Raw genomic sequence first — 25,320 nt, forward strand, 5'->3', positions numbered from 1 at the left:
CGGAGCGCGTCATATTGTATAATTGTTTTCTATTTTTATTTAATTTGTATGTTATTACTATTATTAGAATTTAGCTAATAATTATAAAAACATTTAGTTCTTTTTTTAATTTTTTTTGTTAATAATAAGCTTTTGCTTTAAATAAATTAAATAATCATCTTAGAAAAAAATTTGTTTATAGAATTCGTTTTGAACGGTTTGAATTTTCGCGCCAAAACTTGCGGCAGAAAATTGAACTAACGAGGTTCCACTTTTTGTTTACAGATGTCGAGCATGTGGCGTCGCACCACAACACAACAGTGCACAGTTGACTACAGTACTGGTGAGTACTAGTATGGCAATATAGTATAGTTTTTTTTGTATTGTGTATGTGTATATACATCATTTTGTGAGAGTCGTGCAAGTAGCATCAGTCATGATGCAAAAGACAGTATAGTGCGCTGGCGCTTTTATCGCAAAATGAGGGTTCTTCGTCCGTAAAAAGAGAGCTGTTGGGGTGGTAAAAAGTTTTCGCGGTCTCGCGTGTCTCTTCTTTTTGGTGCTTGAAAAATGTAATATGGCGATGGTCACGACAAATATGAGTTGCCACATTCAAAAACAACTAACCAGGAGTTTGGAGAGAATCCTGGAGGAAGCACATCTCAGTGGTGAATTAAAATTAAGCGGTCGCAAGCTAAAGGATTTTCCGAAAATTGGCAAAACCGGCGCTTCCAAATATGACCTCCAAGACACCGTCATCGCAGGTGAGTTTATTCTTTTTTTATTATATATACCTCTTTTTTCGATTCAAGGTCTTTTTTATCCCTATTCTTATCGGCTGGATCAGAGATTTGACTTTTTTTCTTACCTGTGTGCTGCGCTACTATATGCCGCGAGTTGTTTCAAACTGTTTAATATACAAAGACGTTAACACGCCCATATAGAGTCAAATGAAGGAACTCATTATCATTTTAACAACTTTAGCAATAGGAGGAAAGGGAAAATACTTACTTTCTTTTGTCTCTTATTCTCTTGTGTTTCATTGTTTCAACTTCTAAAACATAAATGTCAATCTTCTTTTCATGTGAAGTTAAAATATAATATGAGTACTCTTACAAACACCGGAAGAAAAAATCTACCCGAAAGTTTGTAAACAATGTTATTTAATTTGTTTTGTAACAAGATATGTGATAAACTGTCATTAAGTTTCTTTTTTTATGTTATTCATTACATTCAAGTACTCTTTTCATTTTATTAAATACTCAACTCAAAATGATAATTAGAATCGTATAGCAGTATTGACATTTCGTCAAAAAAATTTGTCATTTCGGAAATATTGTCGGAAGGGCAATCTTTGCAATAGTACTGCAATTTTATAAACAATCGGAGTATTGTAATTTATTCTGTTAATTTTTTTTTCTCGTTTTGAGAATCGAACAATATTAAACACTAAAAGTATTCCGATTGTTCAATAATCTCTGAATTACGTTAAACGATTCTATTCAATTCTACTCGAATTGTTCTCTATGAATTTTCCAACTTCAGGCGTATTTAATCATTTTACTTGATAAGAAATTTTTATTCTTTTTTTCAAACAAACAATTGCTTGTATCTTTCATTTAAAAGCATTTGCGATTAGAAGCTATTGTTAGAGTACTTAAGAAAAAAGGGGAAACGAAAATAGAAGTTTATGAGTACTTTAATATTTTTTTACTTATATTTTTATTTTTTTTACTTTTTATAGTTTTCTTTTACTTCTTCTAATTTTTTTTACTATTTCGGTATTTATTACCTTTTTAAGTATTTCTTTTTGGATAGTTTTTATTTTCAAATTTTTAGTTGCAAAAATAGTGTATGAAAGTAAATTTCATTTAAAATTATGAATATATATATTTTTTTGTTTATATGAACGTTGAGAGCCTCAGGGGGGTCATAAAAAAAAGAATGTTTTTTTTGCAATCATAACTTCCAAGCGAAAATAAAGGCTCTTTATTCTGAAGTTTCGGGTATAGCCCACTGTATGCCAAATGCACCTTGCAAAAAAAAGTCGTAAAATGTGACCACAAACTCATGTGAAAGTTACATTAAAACTGCGACGTTGAAATTCATAACATTTTTCTTTAGTGAAGGGAAAAGAAAAACCGCATTTTGCTTCCTTGTGAAGGTAGTATTTTCCTTTATTACAACATTTTTGTCAGTTATTTGCCAAAAAAAAAAAGGTTTTTAAATTGCAGTAAAGATAATTATTGGAATTAAATGTTTATGGAGAAATAACTTGAAAAAAAGCATTGCATTTCCCATTAAAATTTCCGATTTTACACTCAGAAAAAAAATGTTTCTGAAGTTTCGAATGTTCAAATGAAATGATGATAATTTTGTTACTTATAATTTGTATTTTATTTATTATTATTATTTAAATTACAAATTTCTTTATTCTCTTAAATATAAACTTCAGTTTTTTAATAATTTCAGATTCAAAATTGAAAAAATTCACTTGTTAACTAGAAATAATAATTCTAATTTCCTTTTTTCAAAACTTTTAATGCAATTTTTCGCGAGAATTCAATTCTTTTTAATAAATAATAAAATTTTTCGCAGGAATTCAATTATTTCCAATAAAATTTTAATGGAGAAAAAATTCAATTATTTTTACAGATTTTAATAAAATTCCTCGGAGTTGTTCAATTATTCTCACAAATTTTAATATAATTCGAAGGAATTTAATATTTAAAAAAAATTCTTATGAAATTCTTCTGAGTAATTCAGTTAATGGGAAAATTGTAATAAAATTTCTTGAACTTTAATTATTTTCAGTATAATTTCATTTGAATTTCTCGAATTAGTTTAGTTTTGCATTTTTGAAAATTTTAATACCAAATAAAATTTTTCAAAACAATTTTATTTCCAAAAATGTATAGAAACATAAATAATTTACTATAATCTGAGACAAATATACATTTATTTAACTCAAATAAATTATATTAAATGAAATTTTTCTCTGGGTGTAAATTTCGCATTTTTAATTATTAAGGCTGTTTATTAATTATTAAGATTTCTTTTAATTATTAAAACTTTTTTTCAATTTATGAATTTATATTTATACTACCATCATTTTATTCTATAAAAAGCAAATCTTATCCAGGGTTTTGTAAATATTGACAAAAAATGCATATATGGCGTTTGAGAGATAAAAGCAATGGTGTGCTTTACGTCAATAATTTGTCATCCTATTGCATTTATTTCTAATTTTAGAAATATAAACTTTGAGAAAAGTTTTTTAAAAATTAAAAATATTGGAATTGAAAACGTTTATGAATGTTTACACTAGAAAATAAAAATTTAACTTGTACAGTTAAATTCCCATTGCAAAATTAATACACATTTGCATTTTAATTGTTTAGAAAATAATTTTCCTAGAATGGTCAGCTATTCATATATTGTAGTTCACAGTCAAGTTTTGTTATCTGAAACACATCCTGTGTTTTTATTCATACAACTCCGATAGCTTTGTTTAACATTCGATTATTCGATAAAAATGGTACGTTTGCCAGAGAATATTAATAAAATACTGTTATTTCAACAATATTTATTAACAATTTACAAAACAATGTAAATTGGTCGTAAATTCGGAACATTAATACCTAAATTGCTTCCGTATTTTTTAATGTTTAAATGAAGGAATTTTTATTGTTTTTCAAGTTCGAATTTTATTATTAAAATATTGGGTCACGTATTCAAAAATAATTTATAGATTCAAAATGTTTAATTTCTGACATTGATTTTTGGTGAATAATTTATAATAAATAAAATAATTAATAATATTAATATTTAAATGAAAATATATAATTTAATTTCATTTGAACTTTAAAACTTTGAGAACAGAAAAAAATTATGTTCCGTTCCACATAATATGATAATTAAAATTCAGTAATATTTTATTTTGAAATAGAGTGTAATTTGTCTATATATTTTTTTTTGTTTCATTATACTGAAGACAGGTTGTTTATTTTTACCGTTAAAACAATAAATCTATTAAGTCGGGCAATGGAGTGTTGATAGATAAGTGTAAGCATCTTCTTCCTTAATTGTATGTAATTAATATACTTGAAGTATATTTCTCACGCTTAACGATCAGGTGCAAATGATTTTCCGTTCTGAGCACACTTCTGAAATTATTCCATATTTAGCATTAATCTTGAGGAATTATAATGAATTTCGCATTATACTTTCATTATTATTGAAATTTAATTTAATTTAATCACACGGATATTGGATATTTGTTTTAGACTATAGTTCGTTTTCTTTCGAATCGTCGATCTAAAATTGAAAGAATAAAAAAAATTTTTAAATTTTTTTTTGGGTTGAAAAAGTGCTTTGAATTTATTTTTAACCCCCTAGGGAAAAAGAGAAGTGAAATTAATGATTTTCATCTCTAAAACCCCTGAATAATAATTTTTGATGCTACAGTACAGACGATAAAAAAAAGTTTCTAAATAAAAAATAAAGTTCCTGAAGTTGGCGTCGACGCTAACTATTCGACGCTATTATTCCCCTAGGTGAATAATCGAAGTGAAATTAGTGGCATTTTCATCTATAAAAACCCCGAATAATAGTTTTCGACGTTAAGACATTCTTTCTCAGATCGCGTCACATTTAAACAGCAAACATAATTCAATTGAACGTTCGAAGAATTTAGGAAACAATTTGACTGCAAAAAGAGGAAAGTTTTCTCTCTCTCTCTCAGTGAAAAAAATGTAACCCCGGTAAATTTCATTTAACCCTAATCTCCTTTTTTCTCGCGTAGCTTTATATGCAGAGAATTTATCAGCCAATGGAAACTCGGTCACTGTCGTCAGTACTGATTAACTTAACGTCCTCTGCAATAGCGGTTTATCAAACGAATCCACTTAATACGATACGATATGTCATGCCTGGTAAAGTAATCGAGTCTATGAGCACGTAACAGAGTGGAATTTCCATGCTTTTCTTGTTACAGATCAACTTGCAATATTATCAGTTATAATTGGAGAATAACTAGACTCCGGATGTAACTATAGAATAATCTCTAGTTGATGATTCTTGGAATCTGATTATATGTATCTTCATTGTGGAAAGAGGATATTCTGATTTTCAAGTATTTGATTCTGTAAATTTTTGTGTTTCTTCTTACTTCTTGTTATTCTTCTTCCTATTGTTCTTTTTTCTTTCTTCTTTGCATATGCTGTAGAGTATTTTTCTCCAAATGCACTGTTAAAAATCGGACACCAACTTTGCACCTAAAGATTGAAAATTATATTGTTTCAATATCAGAAAGTGTGAATACTATCATTTGGTTGGATTGACTAAAATGTTTAAATCAATGAAATGCAAGCATTCACATCACTTTGCGGGATTTAAACAACATCGATTCTATCTTTTTGGTGTAAAGTTGGAGTCCAATTTTTAACAGAGTGTGCTTTGAAGAATCTTCAAATGCTCTAAAGCGTTTCTCTTGAAATACTCTAAAGCATTTGACCGAAGTTGAATTCTGTCGAACACAGCATTAAGCAACGAAAAAAATTTGTTTAAATTCAGGGCTTTTTTGTGACTTTTTTGTATTTCGAGATTTTTTTTTTAGTAAAATGCGACTGAAATTTAAAATTTTTTTAGAAAATTAAAGGAAAAAGTTTTAGTCAAAAAATGTTCTGTTACATTTATTTACAAATTTCTTTCAAATTTTCGATAATATCAATAATTTCTTTTTTAAATAAATATTTAATTATTATTTTCCCATAGGAATTAAAATTCTTCAAAAGATTCGAATTCAAAACTTTTTGAAATTAAACAACTTATAAAAAACTAGCTGTCGTACCCGTCTTCGACGGGTTGTAGTTTCTGATAATGCACTTAACAGTGTATCTACCAACCTAGAAAACCGGAAAATAGCCGGGAATTTGATTTGACAGGGAAAAAATAATAATTAGTTACTATTGTCTATTTCATTAGGAAAATAATACAATTTGAAACAGTGACCGACTTTTTATTATCAAATTAGTTATTTTTAACTAATTCAAATGCAGAAAACAATATTTCTCAATTTGTAGTACTTCAATCAATATAATGTATTAAAATCAATCTAAAATTTCCTCCAGTTTTTTGAGTTATAGTACAGTCTAATTCGAACTAATTGTATAGCAAGTAGATCCAGTTTTTCTCGGTTACATTAAATTCCCTAATATTTTACGTCTTTTCTGGTTGGTAGACACCCTGTTAAATGTATTATTAAAAAACACCCGTCGAATAAACCAGGAAAAATTTGGACAAAGCCGGAAAATGTTTTAAACCAAAATAAACACCGTGTTTAACTTTTGTCTTTACATTGATCAAGATATCTCTAAAAGTTAAATCAGAGAGCCCACAAATACTATTGAATTAAGCTTCATAGCAATTGGTATCAAGATAATTTTTTCAATTTTTTGATATTCAAAACATTTTTATACTTACATCTTCGTTATAAGAAAGTATTTTTGAAAAATTATGCTAAAATGTGACTAAATAATATGTAATATTCAATTATATAAAGTTTAAAAGCTATCCATTGAAAAATGTAAAATTTAGAAATTTTCGATTTTTTAAAAATATTTTTATATTTCCATTTTAGTTACAAAGTATTATTTTTTGCAAAATTATGCTAAAATGTTAATAAATAACATGTAATACTCAACTATAGAAAGTTTAGAAGCAATCCATAAAAAAATATAAAATTTAGAAATTATTTGTGTTAAATAAATTCATTTATTAGAGTCAAGTATTTATTTAATTAATCCAATTAAGATTTATTTGAATGAACTAAATAAAATTATTTAAACGAAATAAATTTTTATTAAATCGAAATAAAAACTTTTAAATAAGATATTATATTACTACACGGAGAGAGAATATATATTAAATTTTGTAAAAATATTTTCAAATTGGGGAAAAAGTGCGACAAAGCGAAATTTTGATATCAAAAAATACTAAACTTTAAAAAAACTTATGTGAAATTTAGTATAATTATATCAAATATCAAGAATATTAATTAAATTCTAATATAACTTTACTAAATTTCATATAAGTTTTTTTAAAGTTTAGTATTTTTTTATATCAAAATTTCGCTTTGTCGCACTTTTTCCCCAATTTGAAAATATTTTTACAAAATTTAATATATATTCTCTCTCCGTGTATTAGGTATTAACGTAACTTACAATCATAGCCTTATCCGATTAAAAAATATTAACTTGAACGAAAGTTATGACATTTTTCCAAAAAATTCGAAAAATCAAAAAAATGCAAATTTTTTATCTTTTGTAAAATAAATGCAAAACTATCATTAGCTAACTTTTTCAGATAAATAAAACCCATTTCTACAATAAAATTTTTAAAAAAGACGTATTTTGAAATTTTTTTTCGTTTTTTTAGATCAACTTTTTTCTAAGAAAATAGTGATTTTTAATCTTTAAGCAAGCTTTTCAGGAAAAGTTATTAAAGTTTTTTATTTAAAGATCAGTATGTAAAGTAAGAAATTTGCTACATTAAACCAAAATAATTAAGCTAAATGCCATAAAAAAGAAGAAAAAATGTTAAATTTTAAGAAATTCGGTTTTTTGAATTTTTGCTAATTTTCCATAATTTTAGATTTTTTACCGAAGGGTGGAGACTATTGAATAAGTAAAGTATTTTTTAAGAGCACAAAAATAATAAAGCTAAATGCCATAAAAAGAAGGAAAAATGTTGAATTTTAAGAAATTCATTTTTTTGAATTTTTGCTAATTTTCCATAATTTTAGATTTTTTACCAAAGGGTGGAGACTATTAAATATAAGTAAAGTATTTTTGAAGAGTACAAAAATAATGAAGCTTAATGATATAAAAGAGAAGAAAAAAATGTTAAATTTTAAGAAATTCGGTTTCTCGAATTTTTGATAATTTTTGATTTTTTGCTAAAGGGTGGAGACTATTCAAATAGTATAATTATACTACCGAAATAGCTAATGGTTACTAATTATTAATTTTCCGGTGAAATTAAATTCTCGGGTATTTTTGATTTTCCAGATTGGTAGAAACATTGTTAAATGTATTGGTAGAAACTAAAACCCGTCGAAGACGGGTACGACAGCTAGTGCTATATATTATCAAAATTTTTAAAATTCAAAATTAATCTTTTGAAATAATTATTGTCATCAATTTTACTTAAATTTGATACAGGGTTAATTTTAGTATTTTTTATTACAATTTAGTCATCAGAATGAAATTTGAGTTTTTCATTTTTTGATCATTAATTAATATAATATAATAGCAATTTTGAATTCTGTGCAATATACTGACAAAAGTCTCATATTAATTATATGGATATTGTTAATATTCTGACCTAATAGAATTTTTTTAAGAAAGTAAACTTATGATTTCAACAACAAATTTTTATTGTTGACCTAAGAAATACAACCGTATAAAAATTAATTACAAAAAAATTTCAATTTTTAAACTTTTAATTTTTTAATTTTTCAATATTTAAATCTAACACTTTTTATTTGTTATTCAAAATTTTATTATTCTGACGATTAAATCTTAATAAGAAACACTAAAATTAACCCTGTACCAAGTTTAAGTACAATTCACTAAAGTATATGAAAAAACTAAAAATTTCGAATTTTCGAATTTTTGAAAAAATGGCATAACTTTCGTCCATATTAATATTTTTTAATCTACTATCGCTAGGATTTTAAGTTAGGCTAATGCCTAAAAGACTGCCAAGTTTCACTTCAAACGATCGAACCGTTTTTCCGTGATACGCGGTCGAAAATTTGCGGACATACATACACACATACACACATACACACATACACACATATACACATACACACATACACACATAATTCTCTTAATAGTATTTTCGCATTCCTTAGAGTGTAAAAATAAGGAATATAATAGAAATTTTGAATTCTATGCAATGTACAGACAAAAGTCTGATTTTATTAATAAGGATTGTTATAAAACATTAAGAAATCGATCATTCCAAGTCTTCGACTCGGAGCAATCGATGTCTTCATGTTTTATAATAATAATTAAAGATGACCGTGTGATAAAATCATTATTTTATATTATAAGACTTTATAAATAAAAATTTTTTTTAATTATTGTTTATGAAAATAAATGAATTATTGAGAATAAATTTATGAAACATTAGTAAGTAATTGAATTTTGAAGAAGAATTTTGATATTTTTAAAAATAATTGAAATTTTGAGAAGAATTTAAAAAAAAAATTTTGAAAATAATTGAATTTCTGCGAAGAATTTTCTTACTTTTGAAGATAATTGAATTTGGCAAAAGAATTTGATCAGAAATTTTGAAAATAATTAAATTTCCATGATGAATTTTATTATTTATATAAAATTTTGACGAGAAATTAAAAAAAAATTGAAAATAATTGTATTTATGGGATGAATTTTATTATTTATAAAGATAATTGAAATTTTTACAAGAATTTTATTAAGATTTTTACAAATAATTAAATTTCAGAGAAGAATTTTATTATTTATAAATATAATTGAAATTTTGAACAGATTTTTTTAAAAATGTTTAAAAGTAAATGAATTTTGAAGAAGAATTTTGATATTTTTAAAAATAATTGAAATTGTGAGGAGAATTTAAAAAAAAATTTGAAAATAATTGAATTTCTGCGAAGAATTTTCTTACTTTTGAAGATAATTAAATTTTGCAAACAATTTTATCAGAACTTTTGAAAATAATTAAATTTTCATGATGAATTTTATTATTTATCAAGATAATGATAATTTTGAAGAGAAATTTAAAAAGAAATTTGGAAATAATTGAATTTCTGCGAAGAATTTTATTACTTTTGAAAATAATTGAATTTCTAGGATGAATTTTATTATTTATAAAGATAATTGAAATTTTGACAAGAATTTTATTAAAATTCTTTGCAAATAATTGAATTTTAGAGAAGAATTTTATTATTTGTAAAAATAATTGAAATTTTGAACAGATTTTTTAAAAAAATGTTAAAAATACCAAATTAAAATTTTGCTATGAATTTTATTAAATTTTATTAAATATTATTCCGGATTGTTTGATATTAAAGTATGTGTTGTCGAGAAATGTGATTTTTTTTTACAATTTTGACATTTTCGTGTTTCCTTTATGGCGTTTTTTCTAAAATTTCATGCGACTTTTTTCCGACTTTTTCTGAAATTTTATGCGACTTTTCGTGACTGACTTTTGTTGTGAATTTATGCGACTAAAGCGACTTTTTTTTGAGTCTTAAAGACTATCCGAGCCCTGTAAATTAGATTGAGAGCCTAATAAAGATTTTTAAGAACGGAATAGGAGACTCCTACTGGGAAATATATTGTTATAAAGGAAGTATCTGCATTAAAGGTGACTTGGAGTGAAAGTATCGTGCCAACAGTATTCTTCAGAAAATGTCAAAGTCTTTTCTCCCCTTTTTCCAATAATCTGGAGTTCAAACGCGAACGCTCACCCTTTTTGTCTTGTGAAGACTTTTTGAAGGGGACTTAACTCGGTTAAGGAGCCCCATAGGTCAGTATGATCATCTAGGGAGGAACGTCGTCACATTTTCACAGGGACTATTAATAAGAGTTTTCATTTTTTTCTTTACGTCTCTGAATGTATGTGGGTAATTTTAGCAAATTTTTTTCTCGAAATGATTTCATTTAAATCATTTAGAGAATAGTTGCGAATCAATGAACTACTTGTGCATGTGATCGTGCACGATAGTGAGTAGAAGAAAGCGTAGCATTCTCTTCTCTTTTCTTTTTTATCAATGCGCGCGCGATACACGTGCGTTTGACGGATAAGGCAAAGACTAGAACTTAAGAGATTCTTGGGCCAAGTAGTAGTAGTAGAGGAATGAAAGAAATCAGTAACAGGAGAGTTGTGGGCGGAGGAGGGTGGAGGCACTACATACACACACACACAAGAGGAGAGAACAGGCTTTTGCTAAGTGCTCTCTTGTTCTCTTTACATAACATCAGTAAATACATACGATGAGAAAACGCAAACTATATAAGAAATTCAGTTGGCAAAGAAATTTGCTGGGGATGCCAGAAAATCGCCAGACATCGTATATGAAAATCTCAAAATGCGGACACGTTATAACTTAAATTCTTGTGTTTGTCAGTGTCGAGCTGCAAACACTAATTTTAAATCCCATCACACACACACATATATACACTATGGGTGGCGAAACTCTTTGGCGTTATTGACCGAGAATTATTATATGCTGCGTAAGAGGAAGTGAATGGTTGTTAAGTTGACTTTTTGTTATGGCTTTATATTTACGACCTCACCGCACATTTTTTCGCCATTCAATTTCAGTCATTAAAAATCACAAAAAAAAGAGAAGTCGGAATTTCTGATGAAAATCCCTTTCAATTCAAAATCCCTTAAAATTCTACGAAGTGTGATAATAATAGAGAATATAAAAATCGAATAGATCTAGGAAATCGAAATGATTAATAGTTAGTTTTTTGGAATGAAATTATATTTAATAAAAAGTTATTCATAATAAATTTTATTATAATCCGTTTTCTGGTATACGGTGATACTTTTTGAATTGGAAAATGTGAAAGAGTGATAATTGAACACACAATTGTATGACTAGACGTATCTGAGCTCTTATGGAAATGCCAAATGTTATCTTTCTCTCTCCATTTTTTTCGCTTTCGAGAAGATTAATAATACTTTGCTTTGAAAAGCTATATGCGAATATTTGCGTATATTCTCTGTTTTTATCTCTCTCCTAGTTTGTGACAGCTGTAGGCAGGTTTGGCGGAGCGAATCGGCAGCATTTCCTTCCTGAATCAGTTGGGTGTGACTGCATCGTTAGATTGATTATACTGACATGACAATTATCCAGTCATGTTTAAACATCCACTACTTGGTCTCAAAGTGAATCAGCTTTTTATTTCTTCTCCTTTACTTGCACCACAAATATGTTTCACTAGAAATATACTTCTTGTGAAACTTATATTGAAAATAAATTCAAGTTGTCAGCTCAAAAGGACCCCAAAGGAAACATTAGTTTTTGGTCCTCGATTTTCTTATAATTTTGAATTTTATGTTTGTTCTTTGTTTGTAAGGTTTTTAAAAACGAAAACAATTGGGTTTTTTCGTTTTCTTACGGGGAGCTTTAGTAGAATTTTTGTACAAAGAATTATGAAGATTTCATCAACTGATTATTGGGTTATTTTATAGAAACTTATCCCTTCGTTCTTTTGTACATTATTATGTAAATTTTTCTCGATTCAAAATTGGAATAGGTATATGTATAATTTTTGCGGATTAGTGAAGCATTTTATTCAGTTTGTGTATATAGATATATGTTATAACCACCCATTCACTATGTGCTCTCGTTCGATGCAATCAGTTTAGCTGTGAGTATATTATGTGTAACAATGTGTTTCGACATACCATTCTTGGCAGGGCAAATTTATCCGAGTCAGATACTTATTTTTTCTGAATTTCAACTCTATAAACTTGAGAGACGGATTTACAGAGTCATGATTTTATGTGTTTTTAAAATTAGATTTTTTCTATTCTTAACTTTGGATGGTGTGGTATAGCAGACAGTGAAAAGAATCATCTTAATCTTTTAAATCTGATCGAGAATTAGTAAATTTGAGAGTAGTATTCTCGATTGAAAATTATTTTATTCTCTTATTTAACTTTGAAACTTTCTGTTTTAAAAATGAATTTCGAATCATTTTGGAAAAGTTTAAAAGATTATATTTAGTGATTTTAATGATTTGCCACGATGTTACACAAAATACCCAATTTGTGTCATAATTTCAAACCGAATGTTTGTCAAAATTAGTGCCTTGCTCCCTTTTCTAATTTTACTCGGCAATCAGAAATCACGCGAAAATTCAGTCTCGCAATTTAAAGCAAACTAAATTTTAAGCTAGAGAGGTGATAGAAAATTTGAAGTAGGTCAAAGCAGAACAAGCTGTTATATACTAAAACTTCTTGCAATCTTAAAGTTAAACTCATTTCCGTTCGAGTGTTCTTGTATTACCTAAATTGCGTAATTTGTGACATTCCTTTTATTTCTACGGTTGGAAAAATATTTTCTTTCTTCGAAAAAAAATCTGTTAAATATCATCAATTGATGATATAGTTAATTTTTGGTTAGAACTTTTAATCCAGAATATTTAGGGTTATTTCAACTAACTCTTTCGAAAATCATTACCACTTTTTGTAAATATGCTGTTAAAAATCGGACTTTAACTTTATCCCTGAAAAGATTGAAATGATGTTGTTTCAATCCCAAAAAGTGTTAATGCTTTCATTTCATTGGTTTGATTATAAAAAGACCTAAATTTTGGTGTAAAGCAAAAAGCAAAGTCAGATTTTTAGCAGTGTATAAATCAAAAACGGTAATAGAAGGTGCAGCAAATAACAATTTCGAGTTAATGATAAATCGTGCATTAGTCTCTCCTTTAAAAAGAAGGATAGAGATGAGATCTCGGAAGCATATTACAGTAAACGGAGTTTTCAAGTAGCTTTTAGTACTGGCAAAAAGAAATAAGTATCTCACTTTGCAAAGATACAAAAGAGAATAAAATGTTTTTATCCGTTCAGCATCTGGATTCATTGTTAGCGCATGAAAGGCAATATTCAAACAATAAGATGAAACCGAAATAGAATTCAATTCATATCCATCTCAGCAAATAAGTTCGCGCTAAAAAGAGAAGTGGAAAAATAGAATAACTAAAGTCAAAATCAAGAAGCAAATGCTTTTTGATCCAATTATCATCAGGATTATGATTTCATAATGAAATCACATCAAAAATCAAAGAAGCAATTTACATTCGCAAATTAGTTAATATCCACGATTTGGGTTACACATCTCATAAAGGATGAATATCTCGGTGCATAGTGAGGGGTATATTTATTAGCGCATTTGAAATACGCCCCAGGCTCTCGTACACCTAAAATGGTTCCGAAACTCGGGGAGAGGAGAGGCGCACTTGAAACATCTTGTCAACCCGCCCGCATTTCTAAGGGGATGTTTGAGAAGTTGTGTCCTCGCACGTCAAACGAATCAAATGATAAGAGTTTTCGCGAACATTGCTGCTGCGACGCCATGGTAATAATTCACGCACACACAGAGAATATAACGTGTTATGGAGTATATCGACCTGTTGGCACCCCTGATCTTATACATGTATTCAGCTGCAATGTCTCTATCTTTAGCATTGAACGCCCCGAACACATGGATAATATTCTTCTTCGCTCGACATGGGAAATCCCTGTGTTCATTTATACACGAATACTATTGTACATTTTGACTTGTATATACACATAGTAAAAATACATTACACTCCCCTCGCGATGTGAATTCGCACATATAACGTCAACTTGACTCCTGCATCGACAACTGCGGATTTCGAGACATGAGGAAAAATAAAGCAGACATGCGGGGATCTTTTTGCATCGATATTGTTTGGCATGTCAAAGTTGGACTCGTGTTTGGTGATATTTATATATACAGAATATCAAAATTTGATTATCGGACGGCGAGGTTTCTGGAGAATTCGCGCTTCGCTTATTTTCTGTTGTTTATTAGTAACTTTTGCATCCATGATAAATTATTATTATCATTAATGATTGTATGCATTACTAATAAATTATTATAAGTATTAATGATTATAATAATTAATTAGGGATGCATATTCCCGAGATCTTATTTGATAATAAATTATTGTAATCATTAATTAGGGATGCATGAATGTTCCTAAAATATTATTTGGTATAATAGTTAAGCGACATAAAGTCATTTGATTTAAATTTCATTTGACATAAAATTCATTTGACGTACATAACATCTGACATAAAATTCAGTTGACGTACATAATATTTGACATAAAATTCATTTGACGTACGTAACATTTGACATAGAATTCAGTTGAATCACAAAAATTACAAACAATACAAATTTTATTCATTAATAATTTTTATTCTCCATAATTTTGTTCAACTGAACCAAATATTTCTTTAACATAAATAATCCCAAAAATTGTCAACTGCAATTAAAAAATTGAATAAAAGATGTTAAAAATTAAAAAAGGAAATTGCTGAAATGACAAATTTTAATTAGATGCATTTCGAAAGGGTATTTGTAAAGAAAGTTATATAAAATATATTTCCTATTCATTTGCTACGTAAATATTATTATTTACAATTTTGCAATTCTTCGTAAAATATATTAATGTAGGTGGAGGACCTCTTGAAAGTGTCGTTAACATTTTTATTTTCGCAGTCGACTAATTAGGATGCAATGTTCGTTGTTGTGTGAATGAAAATTGTTAGAATGGTTGAGTCGTGCCAAATGTTTAATGTTGTCAATTTCAATATATTCGCAATATGTGATGGGAGGTTGGTAACACGTGCTCAAGGCGAAACTGCGTGATTAATAACTCCGCTGATAGACACATTAATAAATATGTGTATCGCACATTTACTTTTTTATGAACACGAAAAAGAGATTGTATTTTTTTACAGCAGGAATTTGGATTTTAATTAGGTAATAAAAATAAATTTAATCTCTGAGATAAATTTAAAAATATAGGGCAATAATAACAAATTAAATATTTTCTTTCTGCTAAAGTTTATAAAATATTATCAAAGCAAAATAACCGTATTCTGTAACTCATAATTTTTCTAAAGATATCAAGAGAATTAATAACGTTAATAATAATAATATTAGTAATAATAATAATAGTAATAATTTAAAATACTACATATGTATATAATTTATTAATTAGTCATTTTTGTGTTATTATTTAATAATCATTTTCAATAATTCATGGGCTAATTAAATTACTTATGGTGCAAAGTATTTAATGAAAGCAGTGTATTTTGCTTTAAGGATAGTAAATTATTGCATTGCATAATCTAAACGAACATATACTTCAATTATACAGGTGTAAATTTAAGCGATTATCACTGATTCATAACAAAACTTGTATAGCGGTTCTTTATCTTCTCGCACACATTTATCTGCGCGAAATAGTTTTGCTAATGATTTTTGTTAATTTTTCTTTTAACATTAAGTAGCTTTTTATACAATTTTTTTTATACAATACAGGGCTCGAACTATATAGGTCCGTAAATCCCGTAAAAGTCCTTTTTTTGAAAAAAGGTCCGCAATTCGATTCAATAAAAAGATGAAAAGTTCGTAAATTGTACGATATAATTTGGAAAATTTTAGAGAAATTACAAATGATTGCAGAAATTCAATTATTTTCAAAAGTAATCAAATTCTTCGCAAAAATTCAATGATGTTCAAATTTTTTTTAAATTTTCGTCAAAATTTCAATTATCTTTAGAAATAATTAAATTCTTCTCCAAAATTCAATTATTTTCAAAAATTTTAATAAAATATTTGGCAAAATTTTAATTATTTTCTAAAAATTTTCCTCAATTCAATAATTTTTAATAGGTATCTGCTATTCTAATAAAAATTTCCAAAGGAATTCAATTATTTAAAAAATAAATTTAATAAAATTCTACACAAAACTTTTAATTATTTTCAAAAAATAATAAAAATTTCGCAGAAATTTCATTAATTAAAAATTTTTACGGCGATTCAATTATTTTCGTAAATAATAAAATTATTTTTAAGAATTCAATTATTTTCATAAATAATAAAACTCATTGCAGAATTTCAATTATTTTTAATACAATTTTAATCGAATTCCTTGAAAAATGTAATTATTCTTAAAATTTTTATTAAAATTCGTCAAAAGAATTTAGTTATTTAAAAATTTATATAGATAAAATTCTTTATGAGAATTCAATTTTAAGAAACATTCAATTATTCAATAAATTGTTATTTTTGTATTTAAATCATTGAATTCTAGTAGAATTTTCTCTCATAAACATTGATTTAAAAATCGATTTCAGTTAAAATTTTAGATTATAATTGAGTTTTAAAAGCATTAGAGCGTAAATTTTTAAATATAATTGAATTTCAGAAAAGGTTTCAGATTAAAATCATTGAAATTCTGAATTTTTCATATTGTTAACAAACAATTCTGTAGAATTAATTCTTTTGAAAAAGTTTAATTGAATTTTTTTTTGAAATTATTTTAAGTTTTTACTAATTCAATTATTAAAAAAAAATTAATAAAATTCTACGCAAACCTTTAATTATTTTCATAAAAGAATAAAAATTCCACAGACATTCAATTATTTACAAATTTTTTATAAATTTCTTTGCAATAATTCAATTATTTTCATAAATAATAACATTTTTACAGACATTCAATTATTTCCGTATATAATAAAATTCTTTTTAGGAGCTCAATTATTTTCATAAACAATAAAACTCATTGGAGAATTTCAATTATTTTTAATACTATTTTAATCGAATTCCTCGAAAAATGTAATTATTCTTACAAATTTTATTAAAATTCGACAAAAGAATTCAATTATTTAAAAATTTGTTGATAAAATTCTTTATGAGAATTTCAATTTTGAGAAACATTCAATTATTCAATAAATCATTTACTTTTGTATTTAAATAATGGAATTCTTGTAGAATTTTCTAATAAAAATAATTGATTTAAAAATGAATTTCAGTTAAAATTTTAGATAATAATTGAATATTAAAGCAATGTAGCGTGAATTTTTAAAAATAATTGAATTTTCAAAGAGTTTAGTTGAATTTGTTTTATATATTATTTTAAGTTTTTATTTTCTAATATATAATATATATTTAATTGAAGAATTTACGAATAATTGAAATTTTGTAAAATTGAATTCTAAACAAATGAATTTGAAAATTCTTAAAGAACTTTTTTAAAAATTACTAAAAATAATGGATTTATAGAAGATGTTTAGTTAAAAACACAAAAAATGCAATTTTGTAAAAGTTACAAATTATTGCAAAAATTCAATTATTTTCAAGAGTAATAATATTCTTCGCAAAAATTAAATATTGTTCAATAGCAATAAAATTCTTCTTAGGGATTCAATTATTTTCACAAATAATAAAACTCATTGCAGAATTTCAATTATTTTTAAATTTTAATACAATTTTAATCGAATTTCTCGAAAATAAAAATATTAGTTGCGAGCAATTCTAACGAAGCAGTAACAGTAAAATCCACAAATATTTTTGCAATAAAATAAATTGAAATATATTATATATTAAAAAATTTAGCAATTAATTACGATAAGAAATCCGCATTGAACTCATTGAGTTAAAGTGCTTTTCAAATGCGAGCAAGAATTTCTTTTGTCGAGAGGCTTGGCAGCCGTCCCGAATCGAAGCATGAGAATTATTGGAAAATACTAAAAAGTGAAATTACTTTCACGTTTCGCGACTCTTTTTTTCTGGGGTTCGATCTCAATATATAAAAAGCGTCTATTGTCGTCTGTGAACTTTTATCCTTTTCGTATATAATAATGACAGCCCATAAAAAAGAGAATATAATCTATTTAAATCATTCTTCACTCTTTTGTATTTAAGGGCATGTATAACCTTTACGTGATTTCACATTTAATTTTTTTTCCTCTACCTACAAAGTTTTTTCATAAGAAAATAAATGAATTGAGATGAAATTTTACTAATAAGTCGAAAATAGATTTTTTTAAAAGTAAAAACTTAAAAGTTATGTTTCCTTTTTTACTAAATTATATTCAGAGTTTTAATTTTGTTTAATATCGAAATTTAGTTTAATTTTCCACTCTCAATGCTCGGAGCGTTCGCACAATAATGAATGGTCTCATTTATTACGGGTCGAAAATTAATTACTAAAGGTTAGAGGAGGAAGAAAAAAAGAAGGTTTCCGCTTTTAATGCAGTAAAAGTATCATTGTATTAATATCGAGTATCATCTGTATATAGAGAAGTTTTTTTTTTGTGTGTAGTTATAATTAGCCCCCAGTGATGTTGAGTGGAGTATGTGTACACTGTTAGTACAACTTGAGCAGAGTCTCGAAACAACTCTGTTTTGCATCATAAGTCAGAGCTCGCGCAGCTTCCGCTTAAATTTAGCAAAAAAAGAATTAAAAAAAAAAAATAGAGAACAGTCTTGTGATGAAAAAATAGCATAAAGTCAGTAAAAGCAATAAACTCCTGGGAAAATATGTTAAATGATGAATTTAGACGATTCTATCTAAATATATAGAAGGCGTAATAAAAATTCAAGTGTATTTTCATATCAAAGGCATATCCGTTTTGAAGGAATTAAATTACGGTTCTCGTGATGTAGAAAAAAAAAGTTTTGATGCTTATCGTTTGGAAATCAGTAATTCATTGAAGCATATTAAGCACATGAGTAAACTCTCGTAAAATCGACTTTTTTTTTCTTTTGTATTTATGGAAATTATATTATTCGTTCAAGGCTTATTTCATTTCTCAGAATTATTTGGATTGAAAAATTGTGTCTAGGCTTCTGACATATATTTATTTATTGACGTCTATTTATTTTTTTTGTATATATTGATTTTATTTTTTTTTAATGTTAAAAATGTTTTTTTCTTATGTTCTTTTTTCTTCTTTTATGTTTTTTTTATTGAATGTTTACTTAATTAACTTTACACTGAGAAATCAACATATTTTAATCAAACATATAATTATCTTTGTTATACAGTCAAACAAAAATTATTTTTGAATTAAACATAATAAATTTGATTCAGTACATAATAAGTTTGATTGAATAAAAATTATGTTTGATTCAATTATAAAATATGTTTTATTTAAACGTATTTTTTTGGTTGGCTACATATTTTTGGATAAAAAAAATTTTTTCTCAGTGTGTTTGCTTCAAATCTTGAAATTTCTGGTTCGAATAGAATTGATTTGATTTAACTAAAAATTATTTGATTTAATTAAATATTTTCTTAATAGACAAGTAATCGGTTATTTGAACTGAAAAGAAATTTGTTTAATAAATTTTAAAAACTTATTTGATAAATTTTTTTTCAGTGTTAATTTTTTTTAGTGAGTGTATATTTATTTAAATACTTTTTAATATTTATAATATACTCTTTTTTTAAATTTTTTACACAGTAATATTTATATTACTTTATTATACACACATCACCGGATTTTATTTTTCTATGACGTTCCACTTGATAAAAATGGAACGTAGGTGGTGAAAATGTTTTTGAATAAATAAAATTCCACTATGGAAGAAGAAATCTGCTTTTTACATTAAGTGGAGAGTGACGAGCCCACGTGGCACAATTTTTCTTTTTTTACTTCTTTTTACTCGAAATGTAAAGATGACACGTTTCTCTTTGATTTCTTGTGATTTTTTTTTTTTTTTTTTTTTTTTTTTGAAAAAAGGAGTTGTGCACGATGTGGTACAAAAACATTCATAGCGCCTCTGAGGTTCTAAAACGTTCATATGTATTAAAAGTTTTTTGAAAAATTTTATTTAATAATGTTTTATATTTTCCTGATTGTTCTCCTTCACCCAGAGAAAAAATTTATTTGAAGCAAATAAAATTTATTTAAAATAAATAAAAAGTTTAGTAGGCTCTGAATCAAATATATTTTTTACTGGGTGTTGCTTTAAAATAAAAAAATATTAACTCCCCAAATTACTCGGAAATACTTATGAAAATTATAATTAAATGTGATTTTAATGTTATTCAGATGTATGTAGTTTTTTATTTTTTTAATTTATTACTTGAATGTAAATTTACAATGCAAAATACGGTCTTAATTTTTATTTTGTTCTTTTTACTATTTTCTATTATTAATATTCTTTCTTTTATTTCTTTCTTTTCAACTGAAAAGAAATTGTAAAATATTTTTATTCCTCACGGAAAAGTTCTTGGGCGAGTCGCTGTACCTGTTGTGGTGGCGCTGAGTGACCAGTACCTATGGTAAAGTGACAGCCCCATTTTGGTAGCTCATTTCACCCACAGAGACTGCTGCTTTCCTACTGTGGGGCGTCAGAGCTCTCTTGTGGGGCATCAGAGCTCTCTTTAGAGAGAAAGCAGAAAACCTTTTCTGTGGGAGGCGAGTGAGAGACGTCTGCTCGCCCAAAAACTTTTCCGTGCTTGCCTCTTGTTTTTTACGCTGGAAAATTCCTTAAGTACTCTGAACGATCGATATCAATGAAAGCACATATACAGATCAGAAAGAGAGTATTGTCTGATTGTTTTTTAATGGCTTACTAGAAAAAAGAATTTTTACATTTCTTTAAATTAAATTACATCGAAAAAATTGATTAATAAATTAGGAATAATAAAAATAGAAAGTACAATATAATTTTTGAGAATTTTAGAGAAATTACAAATGATTGTAGAAATTCAATTATTTTCAAAAGTATAATACAATTCTTTGCAGAAATTCAATTATATTTAAAAAATTTTTTCAATTCTCGTCAAAATTTCAATTATTTTTAGAAATAATTAAATTCTTCTCTGAAATTTAATTATTTTCGAAAATTTTCCTCAATTTAATGATTCTTAATAGGTATCAACTATTTTAATAAAATTTTCCAAAAGAATTCAATTATTAAAAAAAAAAATGTAATAAAATTCTACGCAAACCTTTAATTATTTTCATAAAATAATAAAAACTTCACAGGAATTCAATTATTTACAAATTTTTTATAAATTTCTTTGCAATAATTCAATTATTTTCATAAATAATAAAATTTTTAAAGACATTCAATTATTTTCGTACATAATAAAATTCTTTTGAGCAACTCAATTTTTTTCTTCAATAGTAAAACTCATTGCAGAATTTCAATTATTTTTCAGTTAAAATTTTAGATTATAATTGAATTCTTGTCCAATTTTCTAATAAACATTATGATTGAAAAATGAGTTTCAGTTAAAAATTTAGATAATAATTGAATATTAAAAACAATGTTTAAAAATAATTGAATTTTGAAAATGTTTAATTTAATTTGTTTGATATTATTTTAAGTTTTTATTTTCTAATATATAGGTATCTAATTAAAGAATTTACGAATAATTTAATTAAAATTTCGTAAAATTAAATATTGTAAACAAATTAATATTGTAATCAAAATTCTCTAAATTTTAATTATAGTAAAAGTGTTTAATAATTTTATATAGTGACTGACTTTTTGCTTTCAAATTAGTAAATTTTACTAATAAATTAGTAGAAACGATTATTTATTAGTAAAATCTGCTAATTCAAAAGCAAAAAGTCATCAGTCACTAATTCAAATTAGTAAAATTTTTGCTACTTAAAATTTTGTTTAAAGTAGTTTAAATTAGAAACAGTATTTTTTCGGTAGATTAATAAAATTTTCTCACATCAACTCTGTGTATACGAGGAAGCAAATTATAATTGCTACAATGTGAGAGTCACTTAACCCAGAGAAACTATTATAACAGCTCAGATATTAAAACAACCTGCTTGATTCGCGAATATGTGTGTTTTATTTTTTATTGTACACTATATAGTAAACGAGAGTGTAATAGTACATTAAGGGGATGACTCACTTATAAATCTACGTGAATTGGCTGATATTGATAAGTGTGTGACTGTATTGGTCGTTGAACAGGTGGTGGAACGTCATTCACTCCACGACTTCCTCCTCATTCAAACACCTTTTAGGGTTCGAAACTTGTTAAATCATTGCTATTAATTTCAAAACTCGGTGCTTTATTTGTAGCGAAAATTTTATTCCGCAGAACACTTTAGACCGATTTTTTTAACCTTTCGTTGACAGACTAAGGTCATTTTTTTAGGATTGAGATCATCCTAAGGATTGAGGATTAAAATCAATTAATTTAAATTTAATGATTACAGAATTTATCAATTAAATTTTGATTTTTCAATTAAATTTTTGTTATTTTGTAATTTAATTTATTTTCCCAAGTTTTTGTGACTTGGAAACATTTTTCCTGCGAAAAAAAGACCAAAATGTTGATATAGTGAAATAAAAAGGATATAAATGGTGAATATTCGCATAATCTAAAAATACAATCTTGTACATAGTGTACAGCACTCATCCCACAAAGGCCTTTGACCTTTTTGTCTTTGATTTTCCTAATGCTCTGGGAAAGTTGCACCTGCAACAAAGCCTAGACGGCCGGAGTCTGGCATCACAAAAAAAGCATTATAATGCGAGGAGTTGGTTCACAAGATCAAAGCAAGTTTTTACGCTTTCAATCTCAAATCAGGTTTCATCGCTATGTATTCTTTCACGACCACTCTGTCTGTGTATTATTATTTGTAATGCCGAATATAAAATACGACAGGACATTTTATTTTGCGTTTCCTTTTCTCTTTCTCTCTCTTTCTCTCCGGAGATGAGATATGAAGCAGCTAAAACCGATCCCAGTAAAGATAATTAGTAGGTCGCTGTCTGATTAAGGCTTATTGCTAAACCCATTTCCCGCGCTTGACTTCACTGAATCAATTGTGAAGCTGTCACCGGTTTACAAACTCTGAAAATTAGAAGTGTATCCTCAATCAAGAATTTCGTTACATTACACGTAGGGAAATGTTGATTTTCAACTATTTTGATATCCTTAGAAAAAAATGTGATTATTTGTCGATTTGATTCTATTAATTTCTATTGTAAGTATTTGCAGGGCTCGAACTAGGTCCGAAAATTCCGTAAATGTTCGTAAATTTGTTTAAAGTCCGTAAGAGTCAGTTTTTATTTTAAAAAAAGGTCCGTTAAGTCCGTAATTTCATTGAAAAAGCAAGAAAAGTTCATAAATTTAACGATGTAATTTGGAAAATTTTTCAGAAGTTACAAATAATTGCAAATATTCAATTATTTTCAAAAGTAATAAAATTCTTTGGAAAAATTCAATTATTTATTTATTTTTAATACTACAACTTTAACACGAAGTTGAAGTCCACAACGTTGATCAACGAAAAAAATTTGTTTAATCTATTAATATTGTTTTTAATTTAATATTTAATTGTATAACAATTATTATAAAATCATAAACATCAGTCTATTTTTTCTAAATATTTTTGTGACATTATTGCTATGTTATCTTTTATTAATTTACTAACTGAACAATTTTTTTTTCGTTGATAAACGTTGGGGACTTCAATGTGATACTTTAACAACATTTCATGAAACAATTCAATTTTTAAAAAAATTCTTAGTAACATTTTTCGAAGGAAACCAATTATTTTCTAAAATTTTAATAAATCCTTCGAAACAATTCAATTTTTTATAAATAATAAAATTCATCGCAAGAATTAAATTATTTTTCGTAAATAATAAAATTCTTCTCAGAAATTCAATTATTTTCAATACAATTATTAACAAATTCGATTGTATTCAATAAATTAAAGAAATTTTTCAAAAGAATTTAATTATTTTCAAGAAACTAAAAGAAATTCTTCAAAAAATTTAATTAAGATTATGAAACATTTCAATAAAATTCTTCCCAAATTCAATTATTTTTTCATAAATAATAAAATTCTTCGAAGAACTTCAATTATTATCAAATTCTTTGTCAGAATTAAATGATTTGCATAAATTTTTTTATAAATTTATTCGCAATAATTCAATTATTTTCATAAATAATATAATATTTTTACAGAGATTCAATTATATTCGTAAATAATAAAATTTTTACAGGAATTTAATAATTTGCAAATACAATTTTCATAAAGTTTTTCGAACAAAATCAATTATTTAAAATGATTTTTAAAAAATTCTTCGCTAGAATTCAATTATTTAAAAAAAATTTAATAAAGTTCTTCGTAAGAATTCAATTGTTTTTGAAAATTTTAATAAAATTCGTTGCAAGAATTCAATTATTTAAAAATTTTTTTTATAAAATTCTTCAAATCAATTCAATTATTTTTAAAAGTTTTTTTAAAATACAAGAATATTGTAAAAACTTAAAAATGCAATTACTTTGAAAACTTTCAATTAAAATTATTAAACAAACTCCATTATTTTAAAGAAGCTCAAAGAAATCCTTTGAAAGAATTTAATTAAGATTATGAAAAATTTCAATAAAATTCTTCCCAAATTCAATTATTTTTATAAATAATAAAATTCTTCGAAGAAATTCAATTATTATCAAATTTTTTGATAAAATTCTTTGCCAGAATTCAATGATTTGCATAAATGTTTTCACAATAATTCAATTATTTTCATAAATAATATAAAATTTTTACAGAGATTCAATTATTTTCGTAAATAATAAAAATCTTATTATTAATTCAATTAATTTCATAAAAAAAAATTTTCACAGGAATTTTTATTTGTGACGCGTTCCCAAGAAAGGTACCTAAGAAGGAAAAAATTTGAGGTTATGTTTTAAATTTTTTGAGTAAAAATACAGAAAGAGAATCAAT

The 25,320-nt window shown here is 25.9% G+C and overlaps 1 protein-coding gene across 2 annotated transcripts in view; it reads left to right on the forward strand.

Annotated features, from left to right (window-relative positions):
• Nucleotides 1–280: 280 nt before the first annotated feature.
• LOC122510746 (leucine-rich repeat and calponin homology domain-containing protein) overlaps nt 281–25,320 on the forward strand; it is a 60,458-nt gene continuing 35,418 nt past the window's right edge. Inside the window, exon 1 of one of the 2 annotated variants that reach the window (XM_043625614.1) lies at nt 281–743. In XM_043625614.1, coding sequence (XP_043481549.1) covers nt 557–743 — 187 coding nt within the window. In that variant the 5' untranslated portion in view covers nt 281–556. The remainder of the gene's footprint in view (nt 744–25,320) is intronic. The other variant, XM_043625616.1, reaches the window with a different exon arrangement.

This window comes from Leptopilina heterotoma, unplaced genomic scaffold, assembly GCF_015476425.1.
Source record: "Leptopilina heterotoma isolate Lh14 unplaced genomic scaffold, ASM1547642v1 Lhet_73, whole genome shotgun sequence".
Classification (NCBI taxonomy): domain Eukaryota; kingdom Metazoa; phylum Arthropoda; class Insecta; order Hymenoptera; family Figitidae; genus Leptopilina; species Leptopilina heterotoma.